This window comes from Mytilus californianus, unplaced genomic scaffold (assembly GCF_021869535.1).
Source record: "Mytilus californianus isolate M0D057914Y unplaced genomic scaffold, xbMytCali1.0.p SCAF_1, whole genome shotgun sequence".
Classification (NCBI taxonomy): Eukaryota; Metazoa; Mollusca; class Bivalvia; order Mytilida; family Mytilidae; genus Mytilus; species Mytilus californianus.
Window position 1 is genome coordinate 3,456,321 of NW_026262581.1, and position 21,787 is coordinate 3,478,107.

Genomic DNA, 21,787 nt, shown 5'->3' on the forward strand with positions numbered 1-21,787 from the left:
CACATATGATACTGCCTTGCGTTACCAGAGGTTTTGTGACATCATTTGATTGCAACGTCATATGCTTAAATAACATTGTTCTTGACCAAATAGTACATTCAACTTTATTTTTAAGATGATTTATAGTTCTAAAATAATTACAATTCTTACAAACCTAACTTATATGATTTAGCAAACACACATGCACTTGTATAAGAATTTTTTTTCCCCTAAATACCTTAATATTAAGGTATATAGGAAAAAAACATTTCTGAGACAAGTGCCTGTGTGTATTAAGGTATATAGGAAAATATTTTTCTGAGACAAGTGCCTGTGAGCAAACAGTAATTAATATTACAATACCAGTATCACTTCTATTTTGTAAATAAGCTTTAAAATGCATAGAATTCCAATTTAATGTATAACTCGATATGTCGATTTAGGTACATTCTTTGTTTACAAATTGTGGTTTCGGCTGGAAAGGGTCATCTTGTCTCTGTGGAGTTGCCATTAGAAGTCGGAATTCACTGTTTGTGTTGCGGACATGTGAAAGAGTTTCAAGAGACAGTTCTTTTCCCCTGAATTCGCCTCATTCTGAGGTCAGAATTTGTGATGGTAACGACTTGTCAATTGACATTTCGCATAACACATACACGGTAAGTTTCATTAGCCATATGCATATCAATATATCATCATACGTACCGATTTTCAGGTTGTCTGCATATTGATATTGTAAAATATCAGCTGTGAGTCTCAATATGAAGCTTTTTGTCGAGTGAGCGCAGCGAACGAGTTCAAAAAGGCTTCATATTGTGTCGAGCAGCTTAAACCACTGTCACTTTAAATTGATACATTACAAAGCTTGACATAGAAAACAAACCAAAAAAAAACTGATAAGTGTCGGCATTTCACTTGTTTGATGTCAATCAATTAATGTCTTAACTTTGATATGCGATTGTAAGTTATATAAAGTCTGCTTTCCTTTTTGCTTCATTAGTGTCACAAATAACTAGACTTTTTTCGCCAAGTTCTACCAATTTCAATATCTTCAGCAATTTACCATGGTAAGAAAATAATTTAACCTTTTTAGCGTACCTGTATTTCTTGCTACAAATTTCTCAGTACTACACGTAGTGATTTTTTTTGTGAGTTAATTATCTAATTTTCTCGTCGAAATGTTTTCCCTTAGAATTGTTTTGTTTATGCTTTTATATCTTTAAGTGTCTTTTAATCTATTTAAGTTAATTACATCATATTGTAGATAACTTTACCAACAGGAACAGAAATTAAGTTTACCATATCAACCTGGTCAATGTTGATCAATAGTGTATCTATTAAGCCATCTATATTTGACATTAACGAAGCAAAGGGACTGTGTGGTGTACCAAGTTTGGTTAAAGACACATCCGACGACTTTACGCATAGAGACTCGGGGTCTGTTTCAGATGAGCGTAGTTTTGCGGATTCGTGGAGGTAGGTATTTTTGATAGAATTGACATGATATAACTGTGGAAAAATTGTCTTAAAAACTGACATTCCATTTTAATATGAGTAAATGGATTGGTGATTATATGTTAAATAGGCAGCAACCGAATGGCAAAAATAACAAAACGACATCTAGATTGCAACATACGGTCTTCAACAATTACACATGTTTCTATGCATAAGTTAATTAAAAACAATGATAATTTTATTCATTTTTTTGTGTGTTCGTTAATGTTTGTTTAACGATGTTGACATGCACAGTTAATGGTCATTTTTTGTTTCTTTTTTTTTTTTTTTAATATATTGACTGTAATACAATGACGACATTAGTAAATATTTTGATTTATATTATTTTCAAATACTATTTTATCCGTAAAGGTTAAACAAAACCATTTCTACCCTTTCAAATGGACTATTTATTGAAAATTTAATCATGGATGCACTTTATTAAAATATTTCAGGATAACTGCTATCCATACACCTGATGAGCAACTCTTTATAGAGGAACCTACATTTTTGTCGTTAGATGTTGGTATAGTTATTGATAATGTAAATAATACAAATGATAACGCTACAGATCGTTATTGTGTTTGTGAAAGTCAGGCTCCACGTTACAATGGTGATTTAGATTTGTATAACACCGTGCAGTGTAATCTAACTGAGAGCACAGAAACCTGTTCTTCAGCAGGGCAAACTGGAGTGAATGCCGACTTAATCGGTTCATTTGTAACATCTTGCATTACAACAGGTTACAGCAGAAAGAAACGATCTATAAATACAGGTCACAAAATCGTACGTCGCAGTACATCCGACACCGACGATGTCCTCGATGTTAAACCTTTAGAATACGACGATGATGTAAACAGTTCCACCAACTTTGTAAGTCATTTCAAAATTACTTTCAAGTTCGTCTTCAATATTTAAGATTATCCTTATAAAATAAATATCAATTCATTAAAATAGAAATTGATCTATTCAAAATAAACTCTCATTGAAGACTTAACATATATAGCCAACGCGACATCGGATATTTTAAAACCAAATAACTAAACCTGCTACAAACTGGACAACAAATCATATATTCAAACACACAAAGAAGTGCACCTTGAGTCATGCGACTCTTGCATAACATATATACACATCCGTCATAAGGTTACAAGAGCGCAATTATTTACATTTTACCGGCAAGTTTTTTACCCAAAGATGGTACTCAGAATAGAATCTTGTACGGCTTCTGATTGGATGATACAGGATTTGAATTACTTTTAATCGAAAGCTTATCCAATTAGGTTTAAAAAATCCAGAAAATCAAATTCACATTTTACAAAGTAAAGAAAATATATTCAATATCTGCACGTCGGATCCATTAAATATCTGCCTTTTTCATTAAGCGAAAAAAAATAGACGATGTTTTTCAACTGCATTTTAAGTCAAATTTTGCCGCATGACCATATATATATTTTTGATTGTTATGCAACACTGGTATTTCTAGTTACAGGAACTGCTACCCATTTTTTCCTAGTTTGTGTAGTCTTCGAGAAATAAAATATGGTACCCTATGGAAAATGCATTCAAATAATTGCGCTCTTGTAACCATAAAGATTTATTGAGACATGGGTTTATTAATTTATGTTTGCATGTTGCTTCACCGAATTAAGGTATATTGGCAAAGTAAAATTGATAATAATAAAACATATGTCCACCGATTTTAATATCGTTAATTATATTGATATGTTTTGCAATATCATTATAAACTAAGACTATAACCCATCATATAAGTTCGTGTCCATACTAGTGCACCAAATGAAAAGCAATAACCATTTTAGCCTCTTAAAACTGTAAAGTGAATAACAGATTTACCGTTGGTTTTCCCATTTGAATGGTTTTACACTATCAATTTTTGGGGCCCTTTATAGCTTGCTGTTCGGTGTGATCCAATTCTCCGTGTTGAAGGCCGTACCTTGACCTTTAATGGTTTACTTTTATAAATTGATACTTCGATGGAGAGTTTTCTCATTGGCACTCATACCACATCTTCCTATATCTATTTACATTCATTTGTTGGAGTGTTAATAATCTTTTAGACATTCAAAACATTAAAATGGACGCAATGAACAAGTCAAGAGTATTATATCTCTTATAATATTTTTCTCAGCAAAAATCATTTTAACTTGACTTGCCTACGGTTAAACTCGTCTACGGTTAACCTCATAATCAGTAGATGAACGAAATTATGCTTGGTAAAACAGGGCTGGTATATACATGAATGAAACTGATAGAACATTTTATTCGGAAATCAATGAGACTACGACAAAAACACTATTTATATGCAGCATTGTCCTTTTGATAGACATTATAAATGAAACTGTATTGGAAACAATTGTTTGCTACGAACAGCTAAAAGAGCTTCTTTTCCTGCTATACTTTTGTTATGTAAAAGAAACTTTTGTTTTATACTTTTTTCGAATACGAGTCAACTGAATATTTGTTTTAAACGTTTAACTAATCCGAATACCTATTAAAAACATTATGTAGAAGGAAACTGCTTTGCATTAAACTGTTTTGTCGGCCTGATTCAACATATTATTATGGATCTTTTGAATTTATCATTGAAGACACGAAGCTTCAGAAATGGTTGGACAGAAGAGAAGGCAAACCAAACATGCTATGAACTTATAAAAGACCAAATTCCAACAGATCTTCAAGAAAATGGAATTATTCTTTCAGAGGAAGAATACATTGAGTCCTGTGTTGAAGACATAAAGGTTAATTTTTTTTAATGTCAATTCACTAACAAGTGCTGTTTACCTACATGTTTTCACTAAACATTTCTTTCGTGTTGTTTAACTGCAACGAGCTACGAAGTGCTTCATTTCATTGACTAATACAAACTTTGATGCCTTTATTCATGTTTTCTGCATCTTCATAAATACATAACGTTCACAGAATTTACCTATATACCCTTTATCTATACAATGTTATATTATAAAACAGATTTGAATTTAATGACTTAGTACGATGTAAATAATTTAAAAAAAAGAGAAAAAATCCTCGTTTATAAAAGAAAGTATATGATCGTTATTAGTACATGACAATTTTCAATTTAAACCTAAAAAAAAGCATTGTAAGGAATACGGACTTAATTAAATGTGTAAAATTATATTGATTAGAACGCCTTTATCATCAAATGAAGGGGAATAGTCACATGTATTATTATAAGTAAATTATTGTACATAAGTAATAAGGGTTTTGGTGTTTATATTTACAGCTTACAGCTGACACAACTTTTGCAAAAGACACAGTTAGTGCAATGCAAACGTATACGTTAATGGAAGTATTACGGAACGAGACTATGGCTATAGCAGAGAAAGACAACAGTACACAAACTGTACTGGAGTACATAACCAGCCTACTATGCCCAAACAACTGTAGCGGTAATGGAAACTGTACACAAGGTATAAGCAAAATAAATCCTTTTTAAATTGGACATCTATACTTTTCATATCATGCTAATTGACTATTTAAAAAGAAATTATAAACCCTTCAAATTTCTAACATTGCATGCATGATATAGTGAAAAGGGATCTAAATCCTTTCTCAAATTAAAACATTTGTATGTGAAAAAATATTACAAATCTGTAAGAAGACAAACGTTCATATTACATTACAAAAGGCAGCTTTGTCGAAATAAAAAAATAGATAAGCACAGAACCTAAACTACTCGAACGGCACATGGGTAATTGTTTGAAGATGAGGAGGGAATCCATAGACGGTGGGTTTTGCTTTATTTTATTTGTTTTTGAATTAATGCAAACATATAATTTATGAATATCATTTATTACTGATACAAATATGATAATTTCTTATCAGAAGGAATCTATCTCTTTATGAACATAATTATAGATTATGTGATAAAATAATTGTAGGACATTAGTTAAACTAATATGTTCAATATGGTTCCATACATCAACCATGTATTTTTTATAATGTTTTTATAATTGTGTGAAGATGAGGAGGGAATCCGTGAACGTTGGGTTTCGCTTTATTTTAACCAAAACACATGTTCCTATTATATTTTTGTGCACATCGTTTCAACATTGATTAAATACAAATGATTGCAAAAGTGTCGAATGCAGATCTACTATGTTGTACTTAAAAATAAATACTATTAAAGGTCTTATACAATTGTTGAAAAAAAACAACAGAAATTTGATTAGGGTTTAATTGCTGAAAATGTCTTACAAAAAATTAAAACAAATTATGTAATCAAAATATAAAATAATTGATATTATTACGGGTATACGTCTTACGACCAACAGAATTCTATGTTTACTTCAAAAGAGAGACGAACGATACCAAAGGGACGACAAAATCACAAGTCGAAAATAACCTGACAACGCCATGACTAAAAAGAAAAAGACGAACAAATAACAGTACACAAAAACACAATATAGAAAACCAAAGATCGAGCAACACGAACCCCACCAAAAACTGGGGGTGAACTCAGATGCTCCGGAAGGGTAAGCAGATCCTGCTCCACATGTGGCTCCCGTCGTGTTGCTCATGTTAGTACAAACCTTTTGATAAGTCTAATTCGGTAGGTCACATTCGGGGAAAAGGAGACAGGATTGTAGTTACGACAATTGTAACATATCCGTTGTCATCTGTGAAGCAGATATTCTATAACCGGTCAACCAACTCGTAATTGCGTCCGTAAAATTTACGGAGGGACGATTTAAACTTCACCACTTGGAAATCTTAGTTTAATAGCTTCCTTGTAAGCAGCCGCCCTATATCTAGGAAATCATGATAGGAAATACAAGACCTGGAATATCGTATCAACTGGGAGATATATACTCCGTTTGCAGGTGCTGCTGGAATGTTGCTACATAGAAATTGGAAATTCACAATGGGGAAGCTGAAATCATCTCTTTTGTCGTAAAGTTTTGTTTTTAATCGATCATCCTTGTCAATTTCTAGATGTAAGTCAAGATATGAGGCAGACTTAACTGTATCTGTTGTATATTTTATCTCAAGTTTGATGGGATAGATGCGTTCAGTATAGTCACCAAATTTTGAATTATTTAGTGAGAGAACATCATCTATATAGAGGAAAGTGAGGTTAAAGAATACTGCTAATTTCTTTTCTTTCTTCCTAAGAAGTTCCTGTATAAAGTCAACCTTGAATGAATTAAGGAACAAGTCGGCAAGAAAAGGAGCACAGTTGTTTCCCATTGGAATGCCGATTGCTTGTTGAAAAACACGTCCTCAAAACGTGACAAATATGTTGTCAATCAAGAAATCAAGCATCTTGATAATATAATTATACATAACAATAAAACAAAGGAACGAAAAATTGGCAGGACCGAAAAACACATAAAACGAAGTAGTTTGACCTATAAATTCATATTTTATTAACTAAAAAAACAACGGAAATAGTAACCATACGATTATTAGCAAGTAAATAAAAGAAAATGAAGAAACAAGAATTGATGTAACTTATGCATAGTAAATTTGACATCCATAAATAATGTATCAAGAAGTTTCCATTGCGTTTGGACACATCAAAGTACCAACTTGTAACTGCCTGTTATGAATATATACTTCGAGGGCAACCAGTTAAAAATTGTAACCTTAGTATATTTGAAAAGTTTTCATAGGACTTACAAGCCAATATCACTACGTTATACCTGTGTCGTGGCCACTGAATATGTTTGTACATCTTGTAACTGATTTTGTTTTGATATGGTGAGACGTTCACTGACAAACCATTGATATTAAGCTACGTCTTTTGTAGTGAATACAAAATTTTAAGAATTACTTTGTAGGATTTTGTACATGTACAAAAGAATATGCAGGAGATGACTGCTCACAACAGATATATATTCCACCGGCTAACATCAGTTTACCGACAGCAGGACTATGTGGTACTCGTACCAGGGCGTGTCAAAGGACGAATATATACGGATATTTTCCGTCCAGAGATGTGTGGTGTAATAAAACACATTTTCAGGTAAAGGATATATTCAAGGTTGATGATTTTGAGTTTGAACTGCTAATGTCAACGAAAATACCATGCTATGATTACCAAACTAATATTTTATAAGTAACAAACGCGAAAAAAGACAACCGCTGATATCGGGAAGTTATCGATAGGCAGTGTATCTGCAGTGTATCTGCATGCAGGTTTGTGAATTTTCTTTATAAGAACACCAATGTATGCCTTTATATTTCTAAATAACAACACCAGTCAAACATAATTCAAGCAAATAATATTTTTCGGTTTTATAGGGTTTTATTTTGGAAAAAAATTTAAACGATCTCAAGAATTCGAAGCTACGTTAACTGTTTCAACTAGAATGATTGCCCATGAGAACAAACAAATAAATAATTTATTTTCTTAAGACCACTTGTGCGTTCAAACAGTTACTTTCTAAATACAGTAACACCGCATTAAAAATATTAAATCAAGTTATTTATCAATTAAATATCATTTTAATATTGCGCACTTCAAAAGCTTTGGGTCCGTAACCATTATCAAAATACCAATATATTGTAAATCAGCTGATCGATTACGTCTTTATTTGTTTTGTTTGTTCCAATTCACTCACACGTGGTATGAAGTAATTATGAATAATAAACACGAACACATATAAACTACATATTTAGCTGTATTTGGCAAAACCTTTCTGAATGTTGGGTTTCCAATAGTCTTCAGTTTTGTACTTTATTTGGCCTTTTTAAATTTTATTATTCGAGCGACACGGATGAGTCTTTTGTAGACGAATCGCGCGTCTGGCCTGGTATTCCTGGTATCTATGATGAGTTTATTTATAACCACTAGGTGGTGGAGGGTTCCTCCCCGAGGGAATCAACAACCCAGTAGTCAGCACTTCTGTGTTGAAATGAATTATCATTGATGTGGTCAAAATGTTAGATTAACAGTTTCAAAACTTTTGAATTTTTCAAAAAACTAAGGATTCTCATCCCCAGGAATAGATTATCTTATCTTAGGCAAATCCTCTACGAATTTTGTTCCTCAATGGTCATCAATTTCGTAAGTTATTTGACTTTTTTAAATTTGCTTTATTCGAGCGTCACTGATTAGTCTTATGTAGACGGAACGCGTCCAGCGTTCAAATTTTTATTCTTTGCATCTATGATGAGTTTAATTTTTTTGTAGAAATTTCGAGTGTTAAAGTCTGTTGCATTAATTTTGGTACATCACTGTAAATAACTAACCTCCCTCATGGACATCGCCATTTAGAAATGTGATTACTCGATAACATTGATCTGTCTATTAAAGATTAGTTATTTCTTTTCTGACAGAACCACACACACAACTTTTACATTGTCACTCACAACTATTACTTTTCGATATTTTTATGGTAAAATATTTGACATAAAAGACCAACCTGAGTTAAACTCAAAATTAATTCAAGCGCAAATCAAATAAATACGTGAATATTCGCTGGTTAAATAACGTCGAACAATATATTTATTCATATAAGGATTCATAAAATGTTTTTTTTTTCAGACAATTGAAATTTCTAGTAGTTGGTTTTTAGAGTAAAAGTTACAAAAACATACTTTTTCAGGTGGCATATCGATGGAATTTCTATTTTTTTTTAATGTTAGCCTTGCATGCATGGAGATAATAGAAAAACAGACCCTTGCGCACAACGGATATATCAAATATCTTCTAGCTATTGTCAATATACTTCATGTACAATGCGTCAGATATGGACACAGGCTCCATTTATGTTTTATGTGTTATGCAACATCTCTTTTATAATGCAATATATTCGTTTAACCAAACTTATTGTAGTCCGTTTTATTTCTTTACAACTTTCAGGCAGCAAATTACACCTCTCCTTCAGTTTATCAAAGCTTTTGTTTCGTTCGATATGGACTTGTAGACAAACCCCAAATTCAAACCTTTAAAAGCAATGTTATTTAAATACATGGAAATGAATCACAACAAAACATAATGAAGCGTTTCTGAATAACTGAAATCGTCTTAAGTCAACTTTTCCAAAGATGAATACCAAACTTTCAATGAATTAAAGAACTAAACAATTATTAATATATGCATGAAAAATCATGATTAATGCCAAAACGTTGTATCCCTGGAGGTTACAACTGTTTACCCTTTTAGAATTTTTCTAATTCGGTGTCAAAATAAAACACACAGCTACATTAAATACTCTTGGATTTCAACAAATAAAAATACATATGCCTATCATTTTACATTCCTTATGCGGTTTTTGTTGTTATGTTTATAGATATAAGAAGATGTGGTATGAGACAACTCTCCATCCAAGTAAACATTTATAAAAGTAAACCACTATAGGTCACAGTACGGTCTTCAACATGGAGCCTTGGCTCACACCGAACAGTAAGCTATAAAATGTCCTTTTAGGGTTTTAAGCCAGCCTATATTTTATGGAATTATGCTTCCCAAATAATTGTTTTCGATCGTTTTTCCCGAATACTAGACTTGATATTTCATTTTTTTTCGCTCAGGTTAACGGCGATTCGAAAACATATGCAGATCCAGTCATGGTAAAAGCTGATTATAGGACTGCTTTCATGGTATCTGTTGCTCTAAGTGGAACCCGTAAGAAAAGGTCGACTTTAAACACTGGAATGGCTGAAGGATATGAATTAAGATTATCAAATGATGGAATTGAATTTAGTGACCCAGTCATCATTATAATTTACGACGAGGAGTGTTATGACTGTAATGCCTCTTCGATATCATGTGTGATTGTTGTAAGTGATATACTACATTTAAAAAAGATTTACATATGATTAATAACTATATTACACACTTTATACAAAGTCCTCATAAATGGTCCTGATTATCTTTAACTGTTCCATGTTTCACTAGAGTACCGACTCTGGATTGTATTAAAGGTTCATTTATAATTTGTTGTAATGTTGTACTTATATTTGAGTGTCTGTTGTTTATACTGTACATATTTCTCCTTTGGTCGATGGATGTGTGTTTTGTAATAATGAAAAGTATATAACGTCTGAAAAATTGTTACCTCCTTGCAAACATCTTTTGACCTGACATTAAAACCTGTCTGAGTAAGTCTCTGTCCTTAATACCAACTTGCCGAAATATGTGCCTAATGAACAAAATTTTCAAAGTCACACATAATGAGTTCCTAGTAAATTTAATTAAAGCAATATTTTAATTATCCAGATTAGCTTCAGAACTCTCCATTTGAACTCATGATATGTAAAATTAAGCATTTAGCACTCATATAAACACTACAATCAACATAATTTAAAGTTCTGCACCATCCCATTATAAATAAACTTCCGTGTAAATACATGTATTGTGTAGCAGTGCCAGTGGTATCCAGGTTTGAATGAAAGATAAATCATAAATGCACTAAAACTTCTTATTTTATATTGATTACTTAATTTGGCCCTCGGGGAATCTACTCAGCTAAAATCAAAATGTTTGCTCCATGCCTAAACTAAGAGTCTATGTGCGTACTGTAAAGTAGCAAAGTATAGACCCCTGGCTTGACATCACACCAATCCAATCGGAACGATGGTTCCAAATGAATGCGTGAGGCTATCAGGAAGCCTATGAGATTATCAGAAAGCCTGTGAGGCTATGTCTGTGGTAGCCTATGAGGCTATGAGGAAGCCTATAATGCGGCTATGAGGAAACCTAGTATGTGGCTATGAGGACGCGAAGTAGTGATGATGTTGAATTGGGTTGGAATGAATTTATATGAAATTAAACAGTTTATCTCCAGAAGTTCTTGGGGATTAGTGAAATTTTTGAAACAACCAGTGATAAAATTTCATAAATGTCAAGACATGATGGATTTGCTTCAGATGCTGAGGTTATTTATCTGATCCATGCCTAAACCAGCAGCATATGTGCGTACTGAAAAGTAGCAAAGTAAAGACCCCTGGCTTGACATCACACCAATCCAACATAGCTCCTAAAAGTAAATTATTGTACTACTGGTTGCTAAAATCTACTGATATGAATTGGTGTTAGAATGAATTTTGAAGCAATTTGTATAACATATACATATACAGAAAAAATCAATAACAATCTTATATAAACTGTGCCGAGATTGATTTCTCTGTCATGGCAATATTGAAGGTGTAAGGTTGGGGTTGGTGGGTGGCAAGTTTTTAGGTAAGCCATTTTGCTTTAGCAAAAACTATTCTTTTAACTGCTTAATCTGAATTGAAAAAAAAAACTGGACACTTAAGGCAGCATGTACTGGTTTTCAATATAAACTTCGTAATGAGATATTCCTAAATGGGAGGAGCTACACCCAAGTTTATGTGCAAACAAACAAAGGACAAAGGAAAGCCAAATGCCACAAGTGGTCACTAATTAACAAGACATGTATATGTGCAATAGAACTGATGTAACTAAATCCCTGCTAAGAACACCTGATAAACTTCACATGTAGCTGATTAAGAAATGATAATAAATCTGTTTCTTCTTGATAGTAAAGAGAACAAAACATCCTGGGAAACCCTAAATAATGACTACTAAGTGTAATGGAAATCAAACTATGTATAAACATAACTCATAGTAACTAATGATGTGTAACTGTTAGTCAGTATCATCTGATCATTGGGGACTTCTTTTTTTGGGGAATGTCACGATCTTTGACTAAGGTACTTGGAGTTAGTTTCTCATGTTGCTTTTTCTACGTTTTATGCATTAACTCTTCATCTTCTTTGTGCAAATGGGGTTAGATTTTATATTGAATTTAGTTTAAAATTGATAGTTTAGAATTAGGTACAGGTCAGTTTAACACATTTATTTGACGATTTTGTTCCTTTTAATATAATGCTTGGTTTCCAATGGGTGTTTTTTTTGTTGGTTTGAAGGAATATGATGTACTGACTCGTAACACAAAAGCTCTAAACAAATTTATATAAAACGCAAAGCAAAGGAACAGCGAGATCTTGAACACAGATTAAACGTTTACAAGAGTGATACAGATGTTAATAATCTACAAATTATTTCTAACAAAGAAAAGTAAAATATTAATGCTAAAAACGAATAACGAATTCCTGCGCAAATCTTCGCCAGTTGCTCTGCAATTACTTTTTCATATGAAGGTTGCTGTAACTCTTAACCAATACGATTGAATACGTTGCTAAAACGTAGTTTATATCATGTAATCTGAAATAGATATTTCATAAATAATTATTCTTTTCAAACTTCTCTTATTTTGTAAGCTTATTATTATGCGTGTTGCTTTAAAAGTTATACAACCAAAATAATATATGAAATACCACTTTATATTAAATTAATGCAAGGGGAATCATATTTTAACAATGATTTGATTTAGTAATATACTTTATGATATTCACTGTGTTCATATGACTGCATAGTACTTGAATACTGATGATCAAAGATGAAACAACTAATCACGAGTGAGGTTTCCTTGGTAGATATATCATGTAATAAACTCAATGAATATTACTTTAATCTCAGCATTAATACATTGTCTTTTCAGACATTTTGCCCTTGATACTATTTCTGTTATTTTTTATTTTCATTTGTATAATTTGATTTCCGTTTTAGCTTAATTTTAATGCACCTGATGTTCTTCTGAATTGTTCATGTTTAATAGAAATATAAAATATATTTCGACCAAAACATTAAAACACTGAAAAGGGAAATACTCTAATTTTAAAAGTTTTTGCATTGCATAACAATATATAAAGCATAATTACAATGTATTTTTCTTAAATACGGATTAACCTTCCCTCGGCAACAGTAATGTAAATCATTATTTACGTGAAAAGTGTTGTGTTTTGTCGGTTTAAGATTTTTTACTCAATTATTTGAAATATTCTGTATAAGCAGTTACTATTTATACTAAAATATCACCAGACAAATCATCAACTTTATCACACATGTCTTATTTTCTTAATTCTTGACCAATCATTTCACCATTGTTCGACAGATTTGTGAATACGTGTAATTTGTGAATGTAAAACTTACTATGCATTTTGAAACTTTGTTATCCAGCGATTAAACAAGACAATACATGGAAACATCAAATGTTACATTACGGCTTGTCTTTTGGTTACTTATAGGCTTCATGTCCTGATTTCACAACAACTGGTATGGATACTACATCGGATAGAGTATCGACTATTGAAGAAACAACAACACAAGATACAACAACCATTGAAGAAACAACAACACAAGATACAACAACCATTGAAGAAACAACAACACAAGATACAACAACCATTAAAGAAACAACAACACAAGATACAACAACCGTTGAAGAAACAACAACACAAAGTACAACAACAATTGCAAGAACAACAACACAAGATACAACAACCATTGCAGAAACAACAACACAAGATACAACAACCATTGCAGAAACAACAACAACACAAGATACAACAACCAGTGAAGAAACAACAACACAAGATACAACAACCATTGAAGAAACAACATCACAAGATACAACTACACAACAGTTGACAACTACTGATTTTATGACAATAACAAGACAATTAACAACAACCATCCAACAAACCACATCTGATTCATTGACAACTAACAATCAGTTACCACATACGTCTCATCAAGATTCTACCCCATATGACACGGCTACTAGAGACAAGACAACTACACACAAAGATACAACTCAGGAAGGTAGGATGGTGATGTATATATCCTCAAATTTTCTTTTCTTTGGAATATAGTTTTTTTTATGTAAAATTAGAATTCAAAGAAAACCTTCGGTAAGGATTAAACAAGAACTATTTGTACAGTCACTCCTCATTCAACTACCTGCGAAGTACAGCAACGACCAAGACAAACAACTGCAGAACACGTTAAATTTATATGTTATTGTACATCATTTGGAAAGATGACTAACTCATAGCTAAAAATCAGTATCTAAATGTAGTCGCTCCTAATGCTTTACGACCCTAAGGTTTTACTGGGTCTAGAAATATTGTGAACCTGGACTTCAAACGTCAACAGTAAGACATAATGCTAAAGAGGTAGTTATATTGGACTTTGTGATACGTCTTAATGCGTAGCCAAGTCCGGTCAGAAAGACGACGTTCAATTATATGACTCTCTGTATGTTCAAGAATCCTTACATTGATTGAGGGGTCAGTATATGGCTTGTTACAAGGAATTAATTTTCACACTATCCAACATATCACTTTTCAAGTGATCGTCTAAATATTCTACCCGTTACCACGGTTGGTACACTTTGCCGAACCATTTATCGTAACATTTAGTAAATTCAATCAACAAATCTATCTATAGAGGCAGTCATAGTCTGTCAAACAATTATTTTTCTGTTAATATACAATTGATTCTAGTTTTTCAGATTTTCTTTAAGTTCGTGTTGTCCAATCTTAAGTTTTCTATGTAGTGTTTTATTGATTTGTTCATCTTTTTCATCATTTTTTGTCTTTTTGCAAAAGCGTTGTCATTTTCCTTCGACTTATGAGTTTTGTATGTTCACTTGGTATCCTGCTCCTCTTTTTTTTCAAAGAAGAAAGGTAGTCATTTTTCATTTAACCTGTGTTATAAAAGTTTCCATGTAATCATTATTTTAATTCAGAATATTGCATAGTGGTTTCTGCGTGATAAATTCACTCTTGTTAAAAGACAAATAGATAAATGCAAACTGAACAGAAAGAAAAACGACAATATGTAAACAGATTTCTTGAAAAGGGACGCTAGATTTATTCCAAATTTGACATAAAAACAGCGTTAAGAAATAAACATTTTAAATATCTTCTAAAGCATGCATTTTCAGGATTCAAATATTATGGGTTGGCACATGTTTAGCAGAAAAAGGGAGGAATGTAATCGATATCGTACTCGAATTTTTTATTGGGGTACATTTTTATCAATAAGGTGATTATCGCCCAATGTTCTTCAAGTTCGTTATTTTTTTTGCCTTTTTAAATATTTTGATTCGAGCTTCACTGATGAGTCTTTTGTACACGATACGCGCGTCTGGCATACACAATTGTTATGCCTGTTATCTATGATGATTGTATTCACAACTACAGGGTCGATGCCACTGCTGGTCAAGGTTTTCTCCCCGAGTGTATCACACGCCCAGTATTCAGCACTTCTGTGTTGACATGAATTATCAATTAGTGGTCATTATTATAACTTAATTGTTCACAAAACGTTGACATTTTCGAAATACTATGAATTTCCTTCCCCACGAATAGATTACCTAAGCTGTATTTGGCAAAACCTTTCTGAAATTTGGGTCCTCATTGCTCTTCAAATTCGTAATTTATTTGGCCTTTTAAACGTTTTTGATTTGAGTCTTTTGTTGAAGAAACGCGCATCTGGCACACAAAAATTTAAGCCTAGTATCTATGATGAGTTTATTTCCGTAGTCCCAACAACAAAATAAGGTATTTTACTTTAAATTTAAACAATACCAATAGTATAGAGAACGTTTTCTAGTTGGGCACTAGCAGATCCGAGATTGCTTACTTCTTCAGCATTTTCGTATAATCTATCACTCTATTTAGCTCCTTAATATGAAACTATTATTGGTTTCTTTTAAACGAGGCGAAAACAGCAAACTTTTATATATTTGTTATTGCAAAAATTCAAACATAGCAGTATTAAAAACAAATCACAAAATAAAAAAAAAATGAAATTTAAGTTTTAGAGAACAGTGATTTCCTATATTTCTTTCTTTAAATGCACGCAATTGTTAACCGCGTGATTAAATACCAACTGTTCCAATCATTATTTTTATATTACACTGTTTAAAGGACAGATAAAAGAATAGTCGCGTTGTGCCAAATTATATTTGCAACAACGTTTACATCATCATGTTATGGTATTAGTTGGAATTGCTTAAAAAGCAGCAAGCATGAAATTTTAGAAAAAGATAAATAAGTTATGCCTCTTTCCACCCACATCTACAATTATCAGAATTGTATATGTTGTTTGTTTTGACTTTGCTAATTTAAGAGACTGTACACACGTTAGGCACTTAAGGCAAATCCAAATATTTTGATTACATCTTATCAAACAGTGTTTTAATACAAAAAAATGAAATGGGAGAAACAAATGTCTTTTGTTTTAAGTCATGAACTGGTATTTCAAATAGCTGTCGGTATTCAAATGGTTACTTATTATGCATACCTACTTACCGACTTCTTTTTAAATTTCTTTGAGGCAGATTTCATTCAAAACCTTCTCAAAAACAAGTTAAAAAAAGCATCTTGTTTTGTTCTTTAGGTTCTCGTTAATGTATATTGATGATGTCCTTTCACTCAAACACTCACATTTTAACTAGTGCTTGCATTTCGTATATGCAAGTTAACTTGAAATGCAGGATACAACATACACCATAAGGCCTGCTTCATATCTGATTTTTTTCGTGAATTTGATATAGATGGACAATTTCATACTAGGATCTATGACAAACGTTACAATTTCAGTTTCCTTATTCTAAAATTTCAAATTTCCGTAGTGACATACCCTCTGCCCCATCATACATTTTTAGTTACAAAGACTTCATTAACAGGAGTGTTCTTCTGACGCAAAAATGTTCCAGCAGGGTAATGAGGAAGAACGAATGAAATGGACACTGCACAAGTTTTACGTTCACCATCACGAATTGAATGACCGTTAAGATAAGTATGTGTCTCGACTTTCCAGGGACATCGTTTTGTGATCTTAAGATATCAAAATAGTCGTTTGTTCTGAAAATTGTTAGATTGCGTCTACCCATATGTCGAGGCATTTTACTGATTCGTTTTGGCTGGTGAAGCAAGCACTGTAATAGACACTTATCCTGTCGATACGTCCATTTTCGCTTTTTCTAAAGCTCCAATTCGATACATTCAGATTTTGAATCTTGATTTGTATGTTCAAAATGAATTAACGAGATTAATATTGGCAAATTACTGCTACCTCTTATTTTGAATACATGCAGTTGATTTTATAACTGAAAAACTTGAATATAAGCTACAAATGTATATCAAATACCTAATATTTACATGCTTTCGTTTATTTTCGGTTTCAGATGCCGATGAGCTGATTTCTTACATTGGACCTATTATTATTGGAGGATCGGTGTTATTGTTTATTGTGATCTTTTGTGCCATCCTCTTGATAAAGTCAATTTTAAAAACATCTAAACCAAGGTAAGAATAATTATGTTGTATTTTTTTTACTTAGGGATTAGTATACTCGTTCCCTATCATACCCAAACCAAATAAGGTCTTATTCTGTATGTGTTCTTTTTAACGATATCCCCAATGTGAAAGTTGTTGTACTATGCAAACTTGGTAATGGTTTTACGCACTGTATCTACATCATAAAGCCAAAACTAATAATTCTTCATCATGGTTCGTAGTAAAGAACCATTACTTAGATGTATGCACAAAAAAAATTATTCGGTGTGCACAATTTACAGTTACCTTCAATTTTAATAGTATTGTTCAACTTTTGAAAATTGATGTAAAATTTAAAAAAAATATATGGTGAATTGTCTAAGGTATACAAATTTTGTATGTTTTATTAAAATGAATCAAACCAACATTTTTCAGTTAAAAAAAGTTTTTTTAAATTTTCCTTTATCATAAGTAGATACGGAGTTATTCGACTGACAAAGCACAAGGTCATGTTTTTCTCTGACTGTTAATGACGTCTTTACACTAAATTCATTGGATGTTGGATGTGTACTGATTGATATTTTAGTCTTAGATACATGATTTTTTTTATTAGTTGTTATTGGCTTTGGACTAGCTGTCAGTAACTGCGAGTACTCTCAGATCTGTACTTAGTGTCTTTTTTGTTGTTAGGGATGAGGGATGGATAAATACCCTGCCACGTTCGGTCTGTGTTTTTATTTGACGTTTTTCTCCTTTGTATCTATCTGATGAGTTACGCCTTCTTCAACTGATTTTTATAGTTTGTTCTTATGTTGTGCTGTTACACCACTGTCCCAGGATAGGGGGAAGGTTGAGCGCTCACAAACATGTTTAACCCCGCCACATTCTTTATATGCCTGTCCCAAGTAAGGAATATGTCGTTCAGTAGTTGTCGTTGGATCATGTCTGTCAATTTCGCAATTAAATTGTTTCATATTTCTCATGTCGTGGCCTTTCATAGCCGACTATACGTTATGGGTTTTTCTCATTGTTGAAGGCCGTATGGCTTTCATCAAACTTCATTTGAACTCTTGTGGATAGTTATCTCATTGGCAATTATACGACGTCTCCTTTTTTTTTTATATTAACCGTTAAATACAACGTAGCCTGATAGAGTTCTTTACTTGAATAAACTTGGTATTATCTGACCAACATGCAGACAAATTATTTTGACTTGGATAGACAGTTGTCTCATTGGCACTCATACCACATCTACTTATATCTTAATGTAAAAAAAAAATAAAAACAAAAAAGCATCGGTTCAACGTTTAGATCAGGTCGAGTGACCCGGCTACCTAAACAGCATTTTGTTTAGATCTCTAAGTTCAAATAGTTTTGATATAACGGATCTCAGTTACATCTAAATCGTTCAAAGTTTCCCCGTCTTGACTCTCAATGTGGCTGTTATTAAATAATTGTATTTGAAAAAAAAACAATTGCATGTATCTAATACAGAATTTGAATTTATAGACATGTCTTTTGTAAACAAAAACCGAACTTTTGAAACTAACTTATCTTATTTCGATTACATACACTTCATGTTAGGCATTCAGGCTCCGGGAACACTCCAGTAATTATATTTATTTTAATTTCTTGGTACTAATTAATACTATATTTGCTTGCAGGAACCAGAGCATTACACAATTCGACTCCTGGAATATTTACACAGGCGGAACATCTGGAGGATCGAATAATAAACAGGTAAACTCCAGACCGGATTTCAGAAATGTTCCACGAATCAATACAAGGTCATCTGAATCAAGTATGACTTCAAATACAGATGGTCAACGCAATTTCTTTAATGACTACTATCAACAATAGTATACGTGTAACAATTATTGTATATCCACAAATTTATATTTCTTAGTCAAGCATAGAACATATATGACAGTCTTCTTTTCAGCAATACCCACAGTTGATGTTATCATTAGAATACATGTAAGAAAACCAATTTGAACTATCTCTATAACTTGGCGTCAGTCAGCTTTTCACATTCTTCGTCATCATCAAACTTTAAACATTCTGTTTCTGTGAAACCTCAATAACAATTGAAACCAGCCACTAAGTGAATTTGTGAAAAGTTTTATTTTAGATTGATATTCCTTCAAACAACCGATATACTTTCGCTATTTAAATAGAATAGAGTATATGAGTATGAACCCTCTTTTGAACCAGACCGACATCCTGAATAGACATTAAAACGTACTAGCTCACAAGGTAACCGTTGTGAGTCACCAGGAAGGCGTGTTGTCCTAGAGAGAGAAGCTACCAAGAGGGAAATCGAAAACCATAAGTAAAAACAAAAACAGTCATGAGCATGGCTAATATAAAAAAATGAATAAAAGAAAATCAACAATAGCATAGCATAAAACAGAACAACAGAGATTGAACACATGAAAGAGTTATGTTAAATAAAAAAGACCAAAATGCTACAAAAATCAATCAAGTATTAAGCTGCCTATAGACATTTTAAATCATTAATATAAAATAGTATAAAAACTCAGTATTCACCTCAAAAGCTAACAAAACCTTTAAACAGACTTATTAAGAAGGGATATAGTTACGATACTGTTGTCAGGTCATTAAAGATTGCATATTTTGGCTTTAATATTAATTCACTTATAGGATCTTTGCATTGGAATTAAACACATTTATTCTAAAACCAGTTGTTGGCATGACACGGGTTATGTTCTTCTCATATATTTTATGACGGTATAATACTAAACCCCTAACAGGAGGGATTGTGCCTGATATTCATATGATGAAGACATAATCTTTCAATCAGTTTAATTGAGGTCTGGAGCTGGCATGTCAGTAACTGCTAGTAGTCTGTTGTTATTTATGTATTATTGTCATTTTGTTTATTTTCTTTTGTTTCCTATTCTGACATCGGACTCGGACTTCTCTTATACTGAGTTTTACTGTCTTTACTGTTGTGCGTTTGTTTTTTCTATATTGGCTAGAGGTATAGGGGGAGGGTTGAGATCTCAAAAAAACTGTTTAACCCCGCCGCATTTTTGCGCCTGTCCCAAGTCAGGAGCCTCTGGCCTTTGTTAGTCTTGTATCATTTTTGATTTTAGTTTCCTGTGTATAATATTGAGTTTAGTATGACGTCCATTATCACTAAACTAGTATACATATTTGTTTAGGGGCCAGCTGAAGGACGCCTCCTGGTGCTGGAGTTTCTCGCTGCATTGAAGACCCATTGGTGGCCTTCGGTTGTTGTCTGCTCTATGGTCGGGTTGTTGCTCTTTGACACATTCCCCATTTCCATTCTCAATTTTATCAAATTATACAATGCATCTAATATGTTTAAAATTTTAGTACCAATTGAAAGAAAATACTAAGTAGTACTTCGAATAAATGTGACTACATCTATCTTCCTTCCTGAATTCAGATTTTTTTTTAAATTTGCATAGTTGTATCGTTGAGATGAACGGCACAACACACAATTTTCAATTTTTTTTTAACGTTTTACTTCAAAACATTCAATAGGATTCTTGATAATGATCTTCTTTGCAAACAGACACTACATGTATGCAATCCAAGTTGCCTGACAAACACTGCCTGGAGTATACATATACCCTTTGGTTCGGTAGTGGTATGATCTACGGCGAATTTCTTAATAACATTAACGGTACCAATTTTGCTGCACCAGATGCACATTTCGACAATGGTTTTGAGCTTTTGTGATGAAGGTAAATTATATAAAGTGTTGTTTTTTTCATTGAATGTCCCTTCAGTAATGCTCAAGGCCAAACTATTCTAAAAATCCAAAACCTAATACAAACGTTGAAGAGCTGATAAAACAGTGACTGTCTTTAAAGACAAGACACAAAGTGCTCAGGCATGGTTTTATAATGCAACAACCGACGGAATTCCTGATTTTACCGGATATCTCGATGTGTGGCAGGATTTAAATTACAAAAACTTTATTGTATTTTTAAAATGTTTGCTTTCAAATATTGTGGTTAAAGTGTTCCTGGTAAACATAAATCCAGAAAAACACTTCGCATGCACGATATTTATAAAGTGTAATTTTTATTCACTACATCGGGTCGTTACTGCTTCTGGGTGACTACTAGTATCTGAGGGTATCACCAGCACAGTAATAAGTGAAAATGTCCGTTGT

The 21,787-nt window shown here is 32.6% G+C and overlaps 2 protein-coding genes across 3 annotated transcripts in view; one reads left to right on the top strand and one right to left on the bottom strand.

Annotated features, from left to right (window-relative positions):
- LOC127734999 (von Willebrand factor D and EGF domain-containing protein-like) overlaps positions 1-20,097 on the top strand; it is a 51,538-nt gene extending 31,441 nt beyond the window's left edge. Inside the window, exons 13-23 of one of the 2 annotated variants that reach the window (XM_052245154.1) lie at positions 423-635; positions 1,241-1,452; positions 1,926-2,343; positions 4,080-4,229; positions 4,733-4,919; positions 7,293-7,477; positions 9,991-10,239; positions 13,573-13,786; positions 13,889-14,149; positions 17,526-17,646; positions 19,281-20,097. In XM_052245154.1, the coding sequence (XP_052101114.1) occupies positions 423-635; positions 1,241-1,452; positions 1,926-2,343; positions 4,080-4,229; positions 4,733-4,919; positions 7,293-7,477; positions 9,991-10,239; positions 13,573-13,786; positions 13,889-14,149; positions 17,526-17,646; positions 19,281-19,476 (2,406 nt within the window). In that variant the 3' untranslated portion in view covers positions 19,477-20,097. Of the gene's footprint in view, positions 1-422; positions 636-1,240; positions 1,453-1,925; positions 2,344-4,079; positions 4,230-4,732; positions 4,920-7,292; positions 7,478-9,990; positions 10,240-13,572; positions 14,150-17,525; positions 17,647-19,280 lie in introns of both variants that reach the window. The other variant, XM_052245100.1, reaches the window with a different exon arrangement.
- LOC127735736 (oncoprotein-induced transcript 3 protein-like) overlaps positions 1-21,787 on the bottom strand; it is a 68,865-nt gene that overhangs the window by 40,940 nt on the left and 6,138 nt on the right. The window lies entirely within an intron of this gene.